The 15,590-nt window shown below is 50.3% G+C and overlaps 1 protein-coding gene across 1 annotated transcript; it reads right to left on the bottom strand.

Annotated features, from left to right (window-relative positions):
- Nucleotides 1-4,837: 4,837 nt before the first annotated feature.
- On the bottom strand, nucleotides 4,838-15,300 carry CSRP2 (cysteine and glycine rich protein 2). The gene is made up of 6 exons (XM_068162422.1): nucleotides 15,210-15,300; nucleotides 10,962-11,080; nucleotides 8,309-8,477; nucleotides 7,173-7,305; nucleotides 6,303-6,396; nucleotides 4,838-5,161 (listed from the first exon to the last, which is right to left on the bottom strand). Exons 2-6 carry the CDS (start codon nucleotides 11,071-11,073, stop codon nucleotides 5,085-5,087), a joined length of 585 nt encoding a protein of 194 aa, XP_068018523.1. The 5' UTR covers nucleotides 11,074-11,080; nucleotides 15,210-15,300; the 3' UTR covers nucleotides 4,838-5,084.
- Nucleotides 15,301-15,590: the final 290 nt, after the last annotated feature.

The raw sequence follows: 15,590 nt of genomic DNA, 5'->3' as shown, positions 1-15,590 counted from the left end.
TTGTTGGCGTGTAGAGCAGCATGGAGCTGTGAGTTACTGCTGTGACTCCCTCCAGGAGAAGAAAGGAAAGCCTTTGATTTTTAGGGATTTAAATCACTTCCAATCACTTCTGCAGTTCATTTTTCTAAGAACAGAGAGCTCCTTTTTTTCTAATGGGTGTGAGATGCATGTTTCTGTCAGCATGAATCTCACCTGCCAGCTCTGCTGATGGGGTAGGTTTGGATCCCCTGCAGTAGCTACATCAGCTAATGGGAAGCGGATTCATCTGCTCAGTAGTGTGCCTAGAGCATTGTTTGGGTTTCTGTTTCTCAGCATCTCAGAATGAGCAGAGGAAGCACTTCCATCAAGTCACGAGGCTATGGAAAGGGCATATTGCCATTGTCTTCGTGCCCTTGGCTGCTGGGGCCTGGATACCACTTCTCAGTTAGAGCTCTGTTTGGAAGAGTCAGAGGGGATCAGTGCTTCCTGCACAACTGTCGGGTTTGCAAAGGACAAAGGTACTTTGAGGGGATTTTATGGAGAAAGTATTGGGATTGTCAGTAGGAGTGGCAGGACCAAAGGTTTCTGCCCAGGTTGCCTGGGCTGTGCTGTTGCTTGCTGCTTCACTCCCACCTGACGTGTACTGCTTCTGCCTCACTGTTGTCTTTGTCGCTTGCGACCTTTCCCTCTCTAAGAGCGGCAGTAGCCCTTGGCTCACATTTTGAGCCGCCTGTCTGTTCCTCCTCGCACCCACATTGTTCCTTTGTGCCCCACACAAAATGCCCTTTGTGCATTGTTCTGCCTCGTACATATTTGTCTAATTAGGCTTTTGGCTTGCCGTGTTTCACTGCCTCAGACCACAGTCATAGATGTGGCTTGAAACTCCACATTAGACTCTGTTGACACGTTTGCTTACTACTTGATTGCAACATTCCCATTCTTGTATGTGTCTTCAGGCAGATATTCCCCCTCCCTCTCCCCCCCCACCCCCAGAATGCACGAGCTTGCATCCTAAACCAGAGAGAGTTTCAAGTCCCATCTTTAACTAACTTCTGCTGGGCACAATGAGAGTTGAAACAGAACCTCTGTCTGCACCCTAGAACACTGTGTGAGTTAGAATCAGAGAACTGTCAGGGTTGGAAGGGACCTCAAGCATCATCCAGTTCCAACCCCCCTCCCATGGGCAGGGACATCTCACACTACATCAGGTTGTTCATATTCCTATGTTCATTTAAACTAGGTTCCTCACTTCTCTGGGTGGAGAAATTAATATTCAGCACCCTCTGAAGCCTGCACTCAAACCTGTTCAGTTCAAGGCTGTGTTCAGTGTCTGCTATCCTTGGGGTGCACCCTGCTGATTTACAGCCAGGCCCCTGGAGAGGCACTAGCAGAGACTCTTTGTGATTGTGATGGGTTGAAAATTCCTCCCCCCGCCCCCATTAACTTTGCCAGCCCAGCCCAGTTGTAAGCAAATGGAAGCTGTATTTACAAGCAAAACTACACTCTACAATGGAATGCAATGAATGTGTACAAAATATCCAGGAGGTACAATACTTACAGGGATTTACACTTAATGAACAGCATAAGGACCCCTCTGGTCAAAGACCAGGGGAGCTGCTAATAGCTTCCCAATCCCTGCCCCCCCTTCCTCCCTTGTACACAGAAGGGACAGGGGAAAAGAGCAGAGAGATATTTTGTTAGACTTAGCCAAAACAATGCAGCCAAGGTCAAGTAGAATAGAATAGAGTAGAGTAGAGTAGAGTAGAGTAGAGTAGAGTAGAATAGAATAGAATAGAATAGAATAGAATAGAATAGAATAGAATAGAATAGAATAGAATAGAATAGAATAGAATAGAATAGAATAGAATAGAATAGAATAGAATAGAATAGAAGTAGAATAGAACAGACCAGGTTGGAAGAGACCTTCAAGATCATCATGTCCAACCTATCTTCCAACACCACCTAATCAACTAAACCATGGCAACAAGCACCCTATCAAGTCTCCTCCTGAACACCTCCAATGATGGTGACTCCACCACCTCCCCAGACAGCCCATTCCAATGGGCAATCACTCTCTCTGTGTAGAACTTCCTCCTCACCTCCAGCCTAAACTTCCCCTGGCACAGCTTGAGACTGTGTTGTCTTGTTCTGGTGCTGGTTGTCTGGGAGAAGAGACCAACTTCTGCCTGTCTACAACCTCCCTTCAGGTAGTTGTAGAGAGCAAGAAGGTCTCCCCTGAGTGTCCTCCTCTCCAAGCTAAGCAACCCCAGCTCCCACAGCCTCTCCTCATAGCAAACCCCTCACCAACTTTGTTGCACTTCTCTGGACACCTTCCAGCAAGTCAACCTCCTTCCTAAACTGAGGGGCCCAGAACTGGACACAGGACTTGAGGTGTGGCCTAACCAGTGCAGTGTACAGGGGCGGAATGACCTCCCTGCTCCTGCTGGCCACACTGTTCCTGATGCAGGCCAGGATGCCATTGGCCCTCTTGGCCTCCTGGGCACACTGCAGGCTCATGTTCAGCCTACCATCGACCAGTATCCCCAGGTCCCTCTCTGCCTGGCCGCTCTCCAGCCACTCAGTCCCCAGCCTGTAGCACTGCATGGGGTTGCTGTGACCAATGTGCAGAACCTGGCACTTGGATGTGTTAAATCTCATGCCCTTGGACTCTGCCCATCTGTCCATCCTGTCGAGGTCCCTCTGCAAAGCCTCTCTACCATCCAGGAGCAAGTTAATCTCTCCCAGAGTGAAGCAGCAGTGAAAAGAGAGAGAACGATTATTCACATTACCAGCTCAAGTCCATTATTTTTCCAATGGGATTGTTTAGAACTAGGATTATTTTCCTTTTTACACCCAACAGTGATTTATTTCCATTTCACCACTTTCTGTTCAAGATATGTAGAAAATTTGTAAAGGTTTAGCCTAAAATTACCACAGTGATATATATATATATATATAGACCAGAGATAAAGGTCTGCTCCTTTGTTATCTCATCTTCCTCTAGCCCACTCTTGCTTTGTAAAGACACTGACCTCCTTAGTTCTATCACACTTAAGGCAAAAGTAATTGCCCCCAAGTCATAGACCTTTATGAGCAGCAGTTCCTAAAGCCTTATGTTAACAGGAGTCAAGGCCCCTGGCTGTTACAGCTTTCCCCCAGCTGGGATGTTCACAAGGAGCAGATCAACACTGCATTGGATGTGTTTAATTGCCATTACTCTTCATCAATTTGAGTTCAAGTCACGTTTGCTACCAGAGTGCTTTGTTCCACTCTGTTGCTGCTGCACCCTGTCAGATGCCCTCCTCACAAGGCTGAAACCTTCCACCATCTTCAGTGGGAGACCTAAGGGTCCTAGCACTACCAAGAAAAGGTCAAAAGCTGCTCTTAAACCCGAGTTTGATGTGCCAGCCCAGAGCTTGGTCAGCTGCTGAGCAAGACTGTGATCATCTGCAGCTGTGGGTAATGCCCAGTGGCAGCACCAGGGACACTGGGTGGAAGGTGAGACATAGGAAGTTCCAGGGAAACAGGAGGAAAAGTGATTTCCCTGTGAGGGTGACAGAACACTGGCCGAGGCTGCCCAGGGGGGGTTGTGGAGTCTCCCTCTCTGGAGATGTTCAGGACTCTCCTGGATGAGTTCCTGTGTGACCTGGTACAGGTGATGCTGCTCTGGCAGGAGGGTTGGACTGGATGATCTCTCAGGGTCCCATCCAGCCCCTAACATTCTGTGATTCTGTCTTGGTGCTGAACTGCAAGGCCTGTGTGTAAGAACACCTCAGTCCCAGAGCAGGTGGAGCTCCACAAAACACCGTGGTGAAGGTTTGTTCTCCATTCACTAGCTCTGGCAGCGGCAGGCAGCCATTAAGGACACAGCTTCTTACCAATCACTTTCAGAGCTGTGTTGCTGCACAGAGCAGTAGATTAAGATTTGCTGTTTCTGCAGGGTGAGCAGCTAGCTGCCTTGCATGGGCACAGTGGTGTGGTATTGAAGGACAGACATCCCCCTCTAAAGGCTATAACCTGTGCTCTGTCATGTTGGGCTCTCAGTGAGTGTGACCCAGCAGTGTGCCCAGGTGGCCAAGAAAGCCAAAGGCATCCTGGCTGGGATCAGCAATGCTGTGTCCAGCAGGAGCAGGGAGGGGATTGTGCCCTGAGACTCACCTCTGGGGAGGCCACACCTGGAGTATTGTGTCCAGTTTTGGGTACCTCAGTACAAGAGACATGTGGAGATGCTGGAGCCAGGGCAGAGGAGGGCAAGGAAGCTGGGAAGGGCCTGGAGAATAAATCTGGTGGAAAGTGACTGAAGGAGCTGGGGATGGTTAGTGTGAAACAGAGGAGGCTGAGGGGAGACCTCATGGCTGTCTACAACTACCTGAAAGGACCTTGTGGAGAGGCTGCTTCTAGTCTGACAGTAATTAGTGACAGAACAAGAGAGAATGGCCTCAAGCTGTGACTGGGTAGGTTTAGACTGGACAGTAGGAAAAAAAAATTCCCAGCAAGAGTGGTCAGGGACTGGAATGTGCTGCCCAGGGACGTGGTAGAGTCCCCAACCCTGGATGTATTTAAAGGTGGTTTGGATGTGATGCTTGGGGATATGGTTTAGGGGTGAGCCTTGTAGAGCAGGGTTCTGGGTTGGACTTGGTGATCCTGAGGGTCTTTTCCAACCTGAATGCTTCTGTGATTGTGTGCAAGGCAGGCTGCTGCAAGCTCTGTGCTGCCTTGCACAAGCTCACAACAGTGTGGGATTACAGGACAGTCATTCACCTCTGAAGGCTGTAACCTTTCCCTCTCGGTGAAAGGCTGCACCAGCATCTCTCTTCCCTTTCTTTTTATTGCTGTCAAAAGCATGTGACACTTAGGGTTTAAGATATATCCACAAGCAAAGCTTTATTGAATCAAAACTCGGTGTTAGAGGTGGTACAGTGTGATACACAAAGCAAGGGGGAAAAAAGCAGTGCTCTTTAACAAAAAATAATGGTCTGCTGGAGGGATGCCTAAGCACTACAGCAACTACTCTGTTTCACAGTAGGTAGTGACAAATAGGAAGCTCTCCTCTTTCTTGTAGCAGGATCTCAGCAGAGCTGTGACAGGTTTTCAGCCATGACCCCTCACTGGGCATGGACGAGGGCACCTGCTCCCTGGCCGTACCCAAACCCCTTGGGGCCGAAGTTCTTCGCATAACAACCTGAAAGAGAGCACAGAGTCACAGAAGGGTAGGAGCAGGATCACCTAGACCAGGTCACACAGGAAGGCTTCCAGGTGAGATGAACATGCAGCAGCTGAAGCTGGGCCCTTCAGTGCTTCCCCTGAGTCACCCCAACATCCCCTCAGTCATTCAGAAGCAATGCTTCTGAATTCTTCCTTAAAAGCTCTCATCCTTCTTAAAAGCTCTCATTCTTCCTTAAAAGCTCTCATCACCTTGCATTTCAAGTGCTTTTTGCTCCATTGAGTTGATTGAGTTGACTATTTCTGAACTTCTTCCTAACATCCAATCTCAATCTACCCATTTCTAGTTTTGCTTCATTGCCCCCAGTCCTATTACTCCCTGACACCCTCAAAATTTCCTCCCCAGCTTTCTTGGAGCCCTCTTCAGATACTGGAAGGCCACAAGAAGGTCTCCTGGGAGCCTTCTCTTCTCCAGACTGAACAGCCCCAAATCTCTCAGTCTGTCTCCATAGCAGAGCAGCTCCAGCCCTCTGCTCATCCTCATGGCCCTTCTCTGGACACCTTCCAGCACCTCCAGATCCTTTCTGGAACAGAGGCTCCAGAACTGGACACAGTGCTCCAGGTGGGGTCTCAGCAGAGTGGATCAGAGGGGGAGCATTACCTCCCTGGCCCTGCTGGCCACACTTCTCTTGCTGCAGCCCAGGCTCTGCTTGGCTCTCTGGGCTGCAAGTCCTCACTCCTGTTGAGCTTCTCATCCCCCAGCACCCCCAAGGTCTTTTCTTCATGGCTGCTCTCAAGCCAGTCCCTGCCCAGCCTATATTAAAGTTTAGGATTGCCCTGACCCATCTGCAGGAAGCTGTGGCAGAATGCTTGCTAGCCTGGGTCCTTACTCTGATCTGCTCTGAGGCAGACAGCAAGGGCTGCTGCTGCATTTCCCTGCATTACTGCTGCAGTATGCAATGTTTTGCTTAACACAGATGTAAGCTGCAGCAGCCTCAGTAATGTTTATTACATTTCTCAGCTCTCTTCCCATGACTTACAGAGCACTTCCATCATGACAGGAGCTTGGAAGTTTCTTATATACAGCCATAAACTCAGCATCTGTCCTTGTAACACATCACACCCTGAACAACAAACATGACCTTTGCTTTTTTCCTCACCTTTACAATAGATTTCTCCCTCTTTTTCAGTTAGGGTTGTGGATTCTAGGCTTTTTCCACACTTGGCACACCGGAAGCAATTCTTGTGCCATGGCTGGGGGTGGGAAAGGAGGGATATAAAACAAAACACAACACAACGAGATAGTTTAAATACACAGCATGAGAGAATGCCCAAGTTGGTAAAAAGACATGCATTAACTGTACCAGGGTCAGCATTGTTTATAGATGACTGGTGCAAGAAAGAGCAGTTCAAGTGCTCTGTATTCCTGTGAGTGGCCTACACAGTGTCCACACCTCCAGATCCTTCCTGCAACAGGGGCTCCAGAACTGGACACAGTGCTCCAGGTGGGCTCTCGCCAGAGTGGAGTAGAGGGGCAGAATCATGTAAATCTATCTTGGACTAATTCCATTGCTTCTGAAATCAAAAGCTGCTCCATAGAGCTTCATTATCCCCTTGCTCCTGTGGGTGGGCAGCTATCTCTAAGCAATTCAGAGCAGACCTTGGCTCTGTAGCGAGTCAGACAGCTGGCAGACTGGCACACACAGGCTATTTCCAGAGAGTATTCCCCTTCTGCCCAAACATTCATCCTCCACCATAAGCTGCACACCACAAAGACTCTTCACTCTTCTGAGAGGAGTACTCCTCTAGTCTGTGCTTCAGTCTCTGGCATGGGATGATATTGAAGCTTCACCCCTGGAATCCAAGGTGATCTCTCACCACCTTTCATTTCAAGTGCTTTTTGCTCCATTGAGTTGACTATTTCCAATGCTGAGAAATGCAATTTTAAGGCAGCTCTCCCCATGGCTGCATGCCCTGCTCATTTTGAAGTCCACATAGCAGGTACAAAATGGCACTCAAGGGTTCCTTACCTTTCCAGCTCCTATTACTTTCTCTGCTGCATAGACAGAATCTCCACACCTTGAGCACTTCTCTGCCCCTCCGAACTTCTGAGCGAACTTTGAAGTGTTTGGACTTGTTGTAGGTCGATGGGGAGAGGGAGTGCTGAAAGGAAGGGCACAGTTACTGTCTTTACTCTCTTCCTAAGTGACCTTTTGCTCTTCTTAACACCACTGCCAGGGCAGCACCCAAAACACAGCACAGAAAACACTACCTTTGCAAAACTTGAGGAGCAAATTGCCAGCAAAGCTGTCCCCTTGCACTTGGTACAACAAACAAACCAACCTTCCCCAAAAAAGCAACAAAAGAAAAACCAAACCCAAACTCACACAACCTAGAGAGAGGCCATGCTCCAGAGGGCAGAAGGAAGCTACTTCAAAAGCCACTTTTCTGAGGAGCCTTCACCTTTTAACTTCTTGAGAAGCGAGTTTTGTATCAGGGCATGCATGGATTTAGCACACAGCAAGCTACCAAAAATGCTGTTAAATTCCTGTGTGCTGATCATGGTCTGGGCACCTGAACTGATCACTGAACCTAGCTGGAGAGCACACATCATCTAAATGTCAAGCAGTAATTTGGGAACCTGGACGAAGCAAGTATGAGGCATAGCTCAGCTCCTCTCCACATGCTCTGCTTTGCAGCTGCAGCTAGGAACATTCACTGTTTAAGAGGCCTTTTGCCTCGGGCTAGGATGAAGCACAAATGGTTCTTCATTTGCCAGTTAAAACAAAACAATAAATCATTCTTCTTGTAGCCCCAGATTCTCAGCTCTCCAAACCCATCCCTGTAGAGCATCTGTGTTTGCAGCTTATCTAGGAAAGCAACCTGAGACTCAGAGTCACCTCTGCAGGCTCATGCACTGCCACCTGTGCCACCCAGTGCCCTATGGCCAATGCACAGTCAGGACCTTTTCACCTGCACGAATTCCTGCTCACAGTCACCAGTGGGAGGTTTGTGCCCTGTAGGTTACATGCTCTGTATTCAGTTGTTCTGGGGTATTTTGCAGCATTTCTATTTCAGACAATATGAACTGAACAAAACCCAGCCTGAAAGATTTCTCTGAGAACAGTACTGAAGGCTACTCCCCACCCAACCCCATTTTGCTCACCTTTCAGGCTTGATGCCCAGTCTCTCTCCCCTGTCCATGTTCAGTGTGCCTGCCCCTTGGCCATATCCATAACCTTTGGGGCCATACTTTTTCCCATAGCAAGACTTGCAGTACACTTCAGCATCATGAATGGCTACAGTTGTGCTGTCCAAGTTTTTCCGGCAGACCACTGGAGGGGAAGACACACAAAAAACAATGCAGCAAAACTGCTTTAAGAGACCATGTCCATCAACATCCAGTGAGAAGTGATGCTCTGGGTTCCCTCATCACAGGATCACTGAATGTTAGGGGCTGGAAAGGACCTTGAGAGATCACCCAGTCCAACCCCCCTGCCAGAGCAGGAGCACCTAGAGCAGATCACACAGGAACACATCCAGACAGGTCTTGAATATCTTCACAGAGGAAGACTCCACAACCCCCCTGGGCAGCCTCTTCCAGGGCTCTATCACCCTCACAGGGAAAAACTTCTTCCTCCTATTTCCATGGAACTTCCTCTGCCTCAGCTTCCACCACTGCCCCTTGCGCTGTTTTGGTTGGAAAAGCCCTTAAAGATCATCCAGCCCAACCAAAGCTGATGCTAAACCTTGTCCCTCAGCACCACATCTCTGCCTCTTTGAAACACCTCCAGGGACGGGGATTCAGCCACCTCCCTGGGCAGCCTGGGCCTGTCTTTGAGAATCCTTTCAGGGATATCCAACCTAAACCTCCCCTGGTGCAACTTCAATTCTGCCCATGACAGGACTTGCAGACCTTTGTCCCATTCACAGAATCATCGAATCCATAACTCTTCCTTTCAGGCTGTGGGACCACCAGAGATGAGAGGAAGCAGGCTGTCATTTGAATTGGTGAATTATGCTTAGCCCTGTATGCTTAGCTCCATTCCCTCCTATCTCTTCATGACTGTGACACTTAAAGCCTGGAAACTTGCTGTTTGATGAATGAAGCTGCTCAGAAGCCCAGATAGTGAAGTCAGCAGTTTCCCTTGACAGATGCTATACAGCATGAAGCAAAAGTCCCTCAGTGCAGAAGATTCCCTCTCCTGCCCTTTTGGCCAGGGGGAGGCTGGGAAAGAAAACAACCTTCAAGGTTTTGCCCTGGCCTTGGCAGCGGTTTGGGGCAGAGCTGGGACTGTTTCACAGCTGTCACTGGAAGGACTGTGGTTTTCTGGCATCCCTACATTGTCCTTCAGCACAATGCAAGTGCACTGCTCAAGGTTACAGTGGAAGGCAGAACTATATCCTTCTTAAACCTTCCTTTGTGTCCTGATTGGCATGCTCCTTCTGTCTGCAGCAGCATTATGCCTGTGATAAAGAACTTGGGAAGGGGGTTAAAAAAAACACAACCAAAAAGCAGCCTTAGGAATGTTTTGTTTAGAAAGAATGTTAAGGTCTTGAAAACACAGGGAGAGCTTTGCTTATGGCATCCATTTGCTCCAAAGCTCTTTTTCTAAGACATAAATATGAAGTAAGCAACTCAACTCATGCAGGTTTGTTAAGTCTACAGAGTGCATCGTTCTCTTTGGGTTGCAGTAAGGAACAGCAAATGCTCAGAGACACTAGAGCCACTGCTTGACTCCAACTTCCAGGTTTCCTTTAATAGGAACTCCCACAAAAGGCTGAAAATGGGGCAGCTGAGACATCCAACCCTCTCTGTGAATGCTGTAGAGCTAAGAGATGGGAGCATAGGTGCTCCCAGGCCCACACACCAGCACAGCACACTGATATTCTGCAGACAGCACACCAGTGCGAGAGGGCCACTTGTAACTGGTCTGGAGACCTGAAGCTCAGCTCTGCCTGCAGGTATCGAACACCAGCAAGTGGGACCAAACAGGACCTCATGTTTGTAATGAGGTAAAGTTCTGGCTCAGCCAGCCAGGCTGTCTGCAAAGCAGGAGCCTCCGATTCACAGAGACCCTTTGTTCCCTTCATCTAAGCAGAGTTCTTTTCAACAGAGAAAGAGATTTTCAGTGCCTCACTGGGCTTGTTGGTTGGACTGGAAAATAATGCTTTGGACTCCTTTCATCTGAAATAAACCACAGCACCCTGTGCCAAGAAAGTCTGGGCTTTTGGCTGGGCTAAAGCATCAGCAGTTTGGCTGTGCTCAGGCATTCTGGTGTCCTGGTCTGCATGGGACTTCAGGACAGGGGTCTGATAACTGTTACTTAAGCTGCTGCCAGCCCTGGGACCACCAGAAGTGGTGGAGCCTGGCTCCAGCCTCTGGACACTCACCCTGCACATCTTTATCAACAGCAATGAGGTCACCTCTCAGGCTCCTCCTCTCCAAGCTACAGAGCCCTCAGCTCCCTCAGGCTCTCCTCATAAGGAAGATCTTCCACTGCCTTCATCATCTTTGTTGCTCTGTGCTGGACTCTTTCAAGCAGTTCCCTGAGGTCCTTCTGGAATTGAGGGGCCCAGAACCGGACACAATATTCCAGATGCAGCCTCAGCAGGGCAGAGTAGAGGGGGAGAACCTCTTTTGACCTACTGATCACAGCCCTTCTAATCCACCCCAGGATGCCACTGGCCTTCTTGGCCATGAGAGTCATTGGTGCTACCTCAGCCTGTGGACCAGGATCTCACTGTTGTGACACTCCCCTTCCTTCTCCAGCTGTGCTGGGGGAGATGCTGCAGGGGGCCAGGGGAGGAATACTTACTGCAGAGGAAGCAGCAGCGGTGGAAGCTCCTCCCGTCGCACTGCACCTCCTCAGCGTGGTAGACGGTGCGTCCGCAGGCGCCGCACTTGTTGCCGCCTCCCCAGTTGGGCATGGTGGCTCTGTATGCCCAGGAGAGAGAAAGGGAGAGGTTTGTTAAGCACAGCATCCTCTGCTGCCACCTCAGCTCAAGGACCGTTTGGGTCCCAGGCTCCTTTAAATCTCACCCATGGTGTTTCTGTTCCTGAGCACAGGCCTGCAGCCTCTCCCACTGTTTGAACACCTCACTCTGCCCCCACGAGAGAAGTTTGCACCACCAACTTCTCAGCCCTTCAGATCTGGGGCAGTTTTAGGCTGTACCTTTAAAGCTTTCCACAGGTCTTGAGCAGAAAGTGGCAAAATGTAAACAAATCACTGCCGGGTGTGAGAAGGAAAGAAACCATAATCCCAAACAACCCCATTGGAAGAGATAAAGGACTGAAGCTGGTAACGTGAACACTCTCTCTCTTTTCACTTCTTCAGCTCTGCCTGATGCTCCTCCTGGTTTTGCTGACCTCATGCATCGCTTCTGTTGCGAATGGCATCAACCACAACTTCTCTGCTCTTTGTCTTTTCCCTTTTGTGGGCAGTGAGGTAGGGAGTGGAAAGATATTAGCAGCTCCCCTGGTCTTTGGCCAGGGCGGTTCTTGTGCTGTTTATCAACTGTAAACACAAGTAAATGTGTGTAGATGTGGTATATTTGTACACATTCATTGCATTCCATTGTAGATTGTAGTTTTGCTTGCAAATACAGCTTCATTTGCTTCCAGATGGGCAAAATTTCATGGGGGGGGGGGGTGGGGGGGGGTGGGGGGGAGGATTTCCAACCCACCACACAGATCCCAGAGCAGGTTTAAAGGCTTAGGCAGGCTCTCTACGGCTATTTGTAAAAGCAGATGGACTGGCAAGGGGCACAGAGCCTGCTGCTGCTGCCAAACAGCAAGCAAAAGAAAGAGACAGCCTTCATGAGACGTCCTCCCATCCCTGCCCCATGTTTGGAACGTTGCATACATTGGATAGGCACAAATCAGTTTCATGCACAAGGGCTTTACTGTACCTTGAGCAAATTGTCCCCCCCCAGATGGATATAATCTCACTTTCCATGCTTTGTTAACACTGGGCCTCTCATCTGATAGAAGCACAGCAACTGTGCCAACAACAGCATTTTGCTCTGCTGCAGGGCCTACCACTTGGAATGCAGCACAAGCCAAAGTTCACCTCACCAGAGAGCCACTCCTCAGGGCTGTGGGGATGTTCTGAACTCATTTGAGATCATGCTTGCACTTCAAAGAAGTTTAAGGAGGATTATTTCCCAGGGACTCCACTGCTATTTCATGAACAGTGCCTTGAACAGACAGGTATATGAACCAAATGCAACTGCTCCAACAGCCACAGCTGCTTAAAATAAAGTATAATTCCCTCTCATGCATTAGCTCAAAGGGCACTCAGAAGGCTGGTGGGGTGGGACAGGCACCAGCAGTCATCAGGTCACTCTACAGCCTTGGGAACAGTCTCCTGCATTAAGCCAGAAACAGCAACCATCTCATCTCAGGTTGAGCTGCCCCCTCCCCAGCTCCCCTGTGCCAGACGCCATCGCCAGTTCCCACTCAGCTCAATTGGGAGCTTTACCTGCTCCTCCCATTAACTGCCCTGGGTTTAAGTACTAAAGCAGAGCACTGCCCAACTCTGGCTGTTGTGGGACTTTCCTCCCACCACCACCACGAGCTAACTTAACTTGGTGGTTTGTTGAAGGATTGTCTCAAGTCGACTCTCCTGCCACCCTACAGCAGCGACATCATTTCCTCCCAGCAGGCTCCCTGCAGCACCACAGCTCAGCTACGGTGGAGGGGAAGAAACAACCTGTTAGGAACTTCTGACTTCTCTCAGGACAACTCCCCTTCATTTACCCTTAGAAGCTGCCCTATACCATCAAGAAAGGGAGAAGAGAGACACGACAGCATCCCCACAACCTGCTGCCTTCAGTCAGCTGAGGCAGAAGCAGAGGACTGCCAGTCTCCAGCTGTCCCTCTAGCCAATAGAGTTTAAGTGGTTCAGGGAGACAGAGAGGATCCCCCTTCCTCAAAGGGGCTCTCACCAACATGTGGGAGAGACCTCAATGCAAACTGAGGGGTCTCATGGGTGTCTGACTGCCTTGCACTCCCCAGGCAAAGCAAAGCAGACTCACAAATCACATCTCAGAGCAGAAGTTTTAGCTAAGCCTGGATTAAGTGACCCATCTTGCTAGGGCTGCTGAAACAAGCCTCCAGCTAAAGCAGCCTGGCCAGAAGCTCAGCAGTTCTAGGGATGCAGGGAAGGTTGCATGGCTCCAAAGCAAGATGCTCTGCCAAGTAGCTGCTAGAAGATCTTTGTCCAAGACAAGCATATTCCTGGCTATTCAGGTTATGTGGGAAAATAAGATTAGTTTATTAACCTAGATTGGGGCACCTTAGGTACATTCCTAAGCAAAGGCTTAGGAAACTTCCTCGAGTGGCTGAGCAGTGCCATTTGCACAGTGACACTAATTACTGAGAAATCCCTTTGTTTAATACTTCCATGGGATTAACACCATTACTGCTCCATGGTTTAGCAGTAAAACCCTGGCTGAGCTCATAAAATTAGTTTTATGACATTTCCCACTTTGTCATTCTTGGCACAGCCCTCTGCAGAGTCTAAAAACTAAGATTCCATTTCTTTTATTCAAGTGCTTGGCTGTGCTACTGCACAGCAGCTGACATCAATCATGGCAAAGAGCATCCTTAGTTAAAGGGAATATAGGCTGCATAAAGCTTTGGAAAAGGAATCCATGGATGGGGGAGGGGGTGAAGGGGAGGTGAGAAAGAGAGACAAGAGGGGAAAAAAACCAAGAGAGACAAGATTCCTTTACAGTTTGTATGCTTTCCAAAGTGTAAATGGTATTGCGTACAAGGACTACCTCTGTCTTTTCCTCTCACCATCCCCATGCTCCTCTGGGCATTCACACGGGTCTAAAGGATTTTAATCGTCTTCTTAGTCAACAACCAGATCGTTTCCATGCACCCTAGACCTCAGGGCCTGGGTCGGGTTTCCAGCTTTGCCCCAGATTTCCACTGCGATATTAGGCAGCACGGGGTGCAGCTCCACCCCTTCTTCTCGAGGGAGACAAAGTATTAGATGAATTGGCAGCTGATTCAAGTCTGCTGATAAGGGCTTTGGGAATGCATTACAAGAAAGGCAAAAAGCCATTGAAGTCTGTACTTCAAGGTGACCTGGGTCTCCTCCACAAAAGATTTTTCCGTTTATCCTCCCCACACTGTTCCCATCATGGCTTACATGGGAAGATCAGCAGTGCTCACTCAGAAGGCACCTAAGGGTGAAAGGGCTGGCAGTTGGAAGAAGCTCTGCATGTAGGAGAGCCTACAAGCCCCCAAGCCACTCTCCTACTACCACCCTGGAACTTCATGCTGCCCAGGTCTCCTTTGAGAGCTCCACAGGTAGCAGATTCAGACTTCCAGTCTTGTGTTAAGCCTGCCCTGCTCTCTCAAGGCTTTTTATCTAGTTCAGGCAGGTCTTCAGGGAGTTAAGAGCAGTAATTAAACATCCGGACGATCTCACTGCTAGTACCAACAATTCTGAGTTTTGGTTGCGGGTTTGTTGGCACGTACTGCTCCCATTCAGCAAGAAACTCCGACTCCTGCGAAGCTGGTACTTAAGCTTCAGGAGGGGAGCGTGTTACTTGGGTAAGTGTTCTCCAAAGTGCCAGTGACAAGCCACTGCAACAGCAAAGTCTTTTCCGACCCGTTTGCCGACAGCGTGCTTCAATGCTACAAGAAAGCTAAACTAGCCCCGAGACGGACACGGGAATTTCAGGCTATCCAGTGCTCCTGGATCGCTTTCCCAGCGCCCCGTTGGGAGCCAAGTGTGTGGACCACGTCAAGCAGAGCTGCACTCGGGAATCCGCCGCTCCGCGCACTTGGCTCCCGCCCCGGCCGCGCCGCCACTCTGCTCCCGGAGAAAGGCCGAGCACCAGCAACCGGCAGCGGTGGCGCCCAGCACTCCTCCCGGTCCGCCGCCGCCACGGGACCACCTTGCAGCCCTCACGGGTGGGGCGGGACAGAGCCCACGGGCGGCGGCAACAGCGATCACCGCCTCCCCGTCGCGCACCGGGACCGCGGCAGGCCGCACAGGAGCCCCAGCCGATGCCCCTTCCCACCACCCTTCCGCCCCGGTACTCACCACGGCTCTTCTCTTCGACCTGGCGCGTCTCAGCCCAGCGCAGCCCCGCAGCGGCTTAAAGAGCCGGGGCGGAGCTATGGCGGTCCGGCCCCGCTCCCACCTCCACAGCCCCGGCCCCGCTGGCTCCGCTCCCGCCTCCCAGCCCCGGCTCCTGCCGCCCATGCCCGGCTCCAGCCCTGACGGCCCCGCTCCCGCAGCGCAGCCCGGGCCCCGCCGGCCAGCAGGGCGCTCTCCGCTGGCCTGTCGCTATCCATGCCTGCTGGAGACGAGCCCCGAGGCATCTAGAGATCCCCTGTCCGTGATACGGTCTCTGGGGCGTCCAGGGGCGAGGGTGCGACCCTGCGGGAAGGCAGCTGGAGGTATCCTAACTGCAGCCTCAGA

This window comes from Melanerpes formicivorus, unplaced genomic scaffold (assembly GCF_026170545.1).
Source record: "Melanerpes formicivorus ecotype bairdi unplaced genomic scaffold, bMelFor1.0.p_v2 SCAF_64, whole genome shotgun sequence".
In the NCBI taxonomy this organism is placed as follows: domain Eukaryota; kingdom Metazoa; phylum Chordata; class Aves; order Piciformes; family Picidae; genus Melanerpes; species Melanerpes formicivorus.
This window is presented reverse-complemented; position numbering and strand designations above follow the sequence as displayed.

Coding starts and splice junctions, on each gene's coding strand:
- CSRP2 (XM_068162422.1), bottom strand. CDS start 11,073: ATGCCCAACTGGGGAGGCGGCAACAAGTGCGGCGCCTGCGGACGCACC. Junction 8,478..10,961: donor CCGCTGCTGCTTCCTCTGCA/GTAAGTATTCCT, acceptor CTTCCCCTCCAG/TGGTCTGCCGGAAAAACTTG. Junction 7,306..8,308: donor CTGGGCATCAAGCCTGAAAG/GTGAGCAAAATG, acceptor CCTTCCTTTCAG/CACTCCCTCTCCCCATCGAC.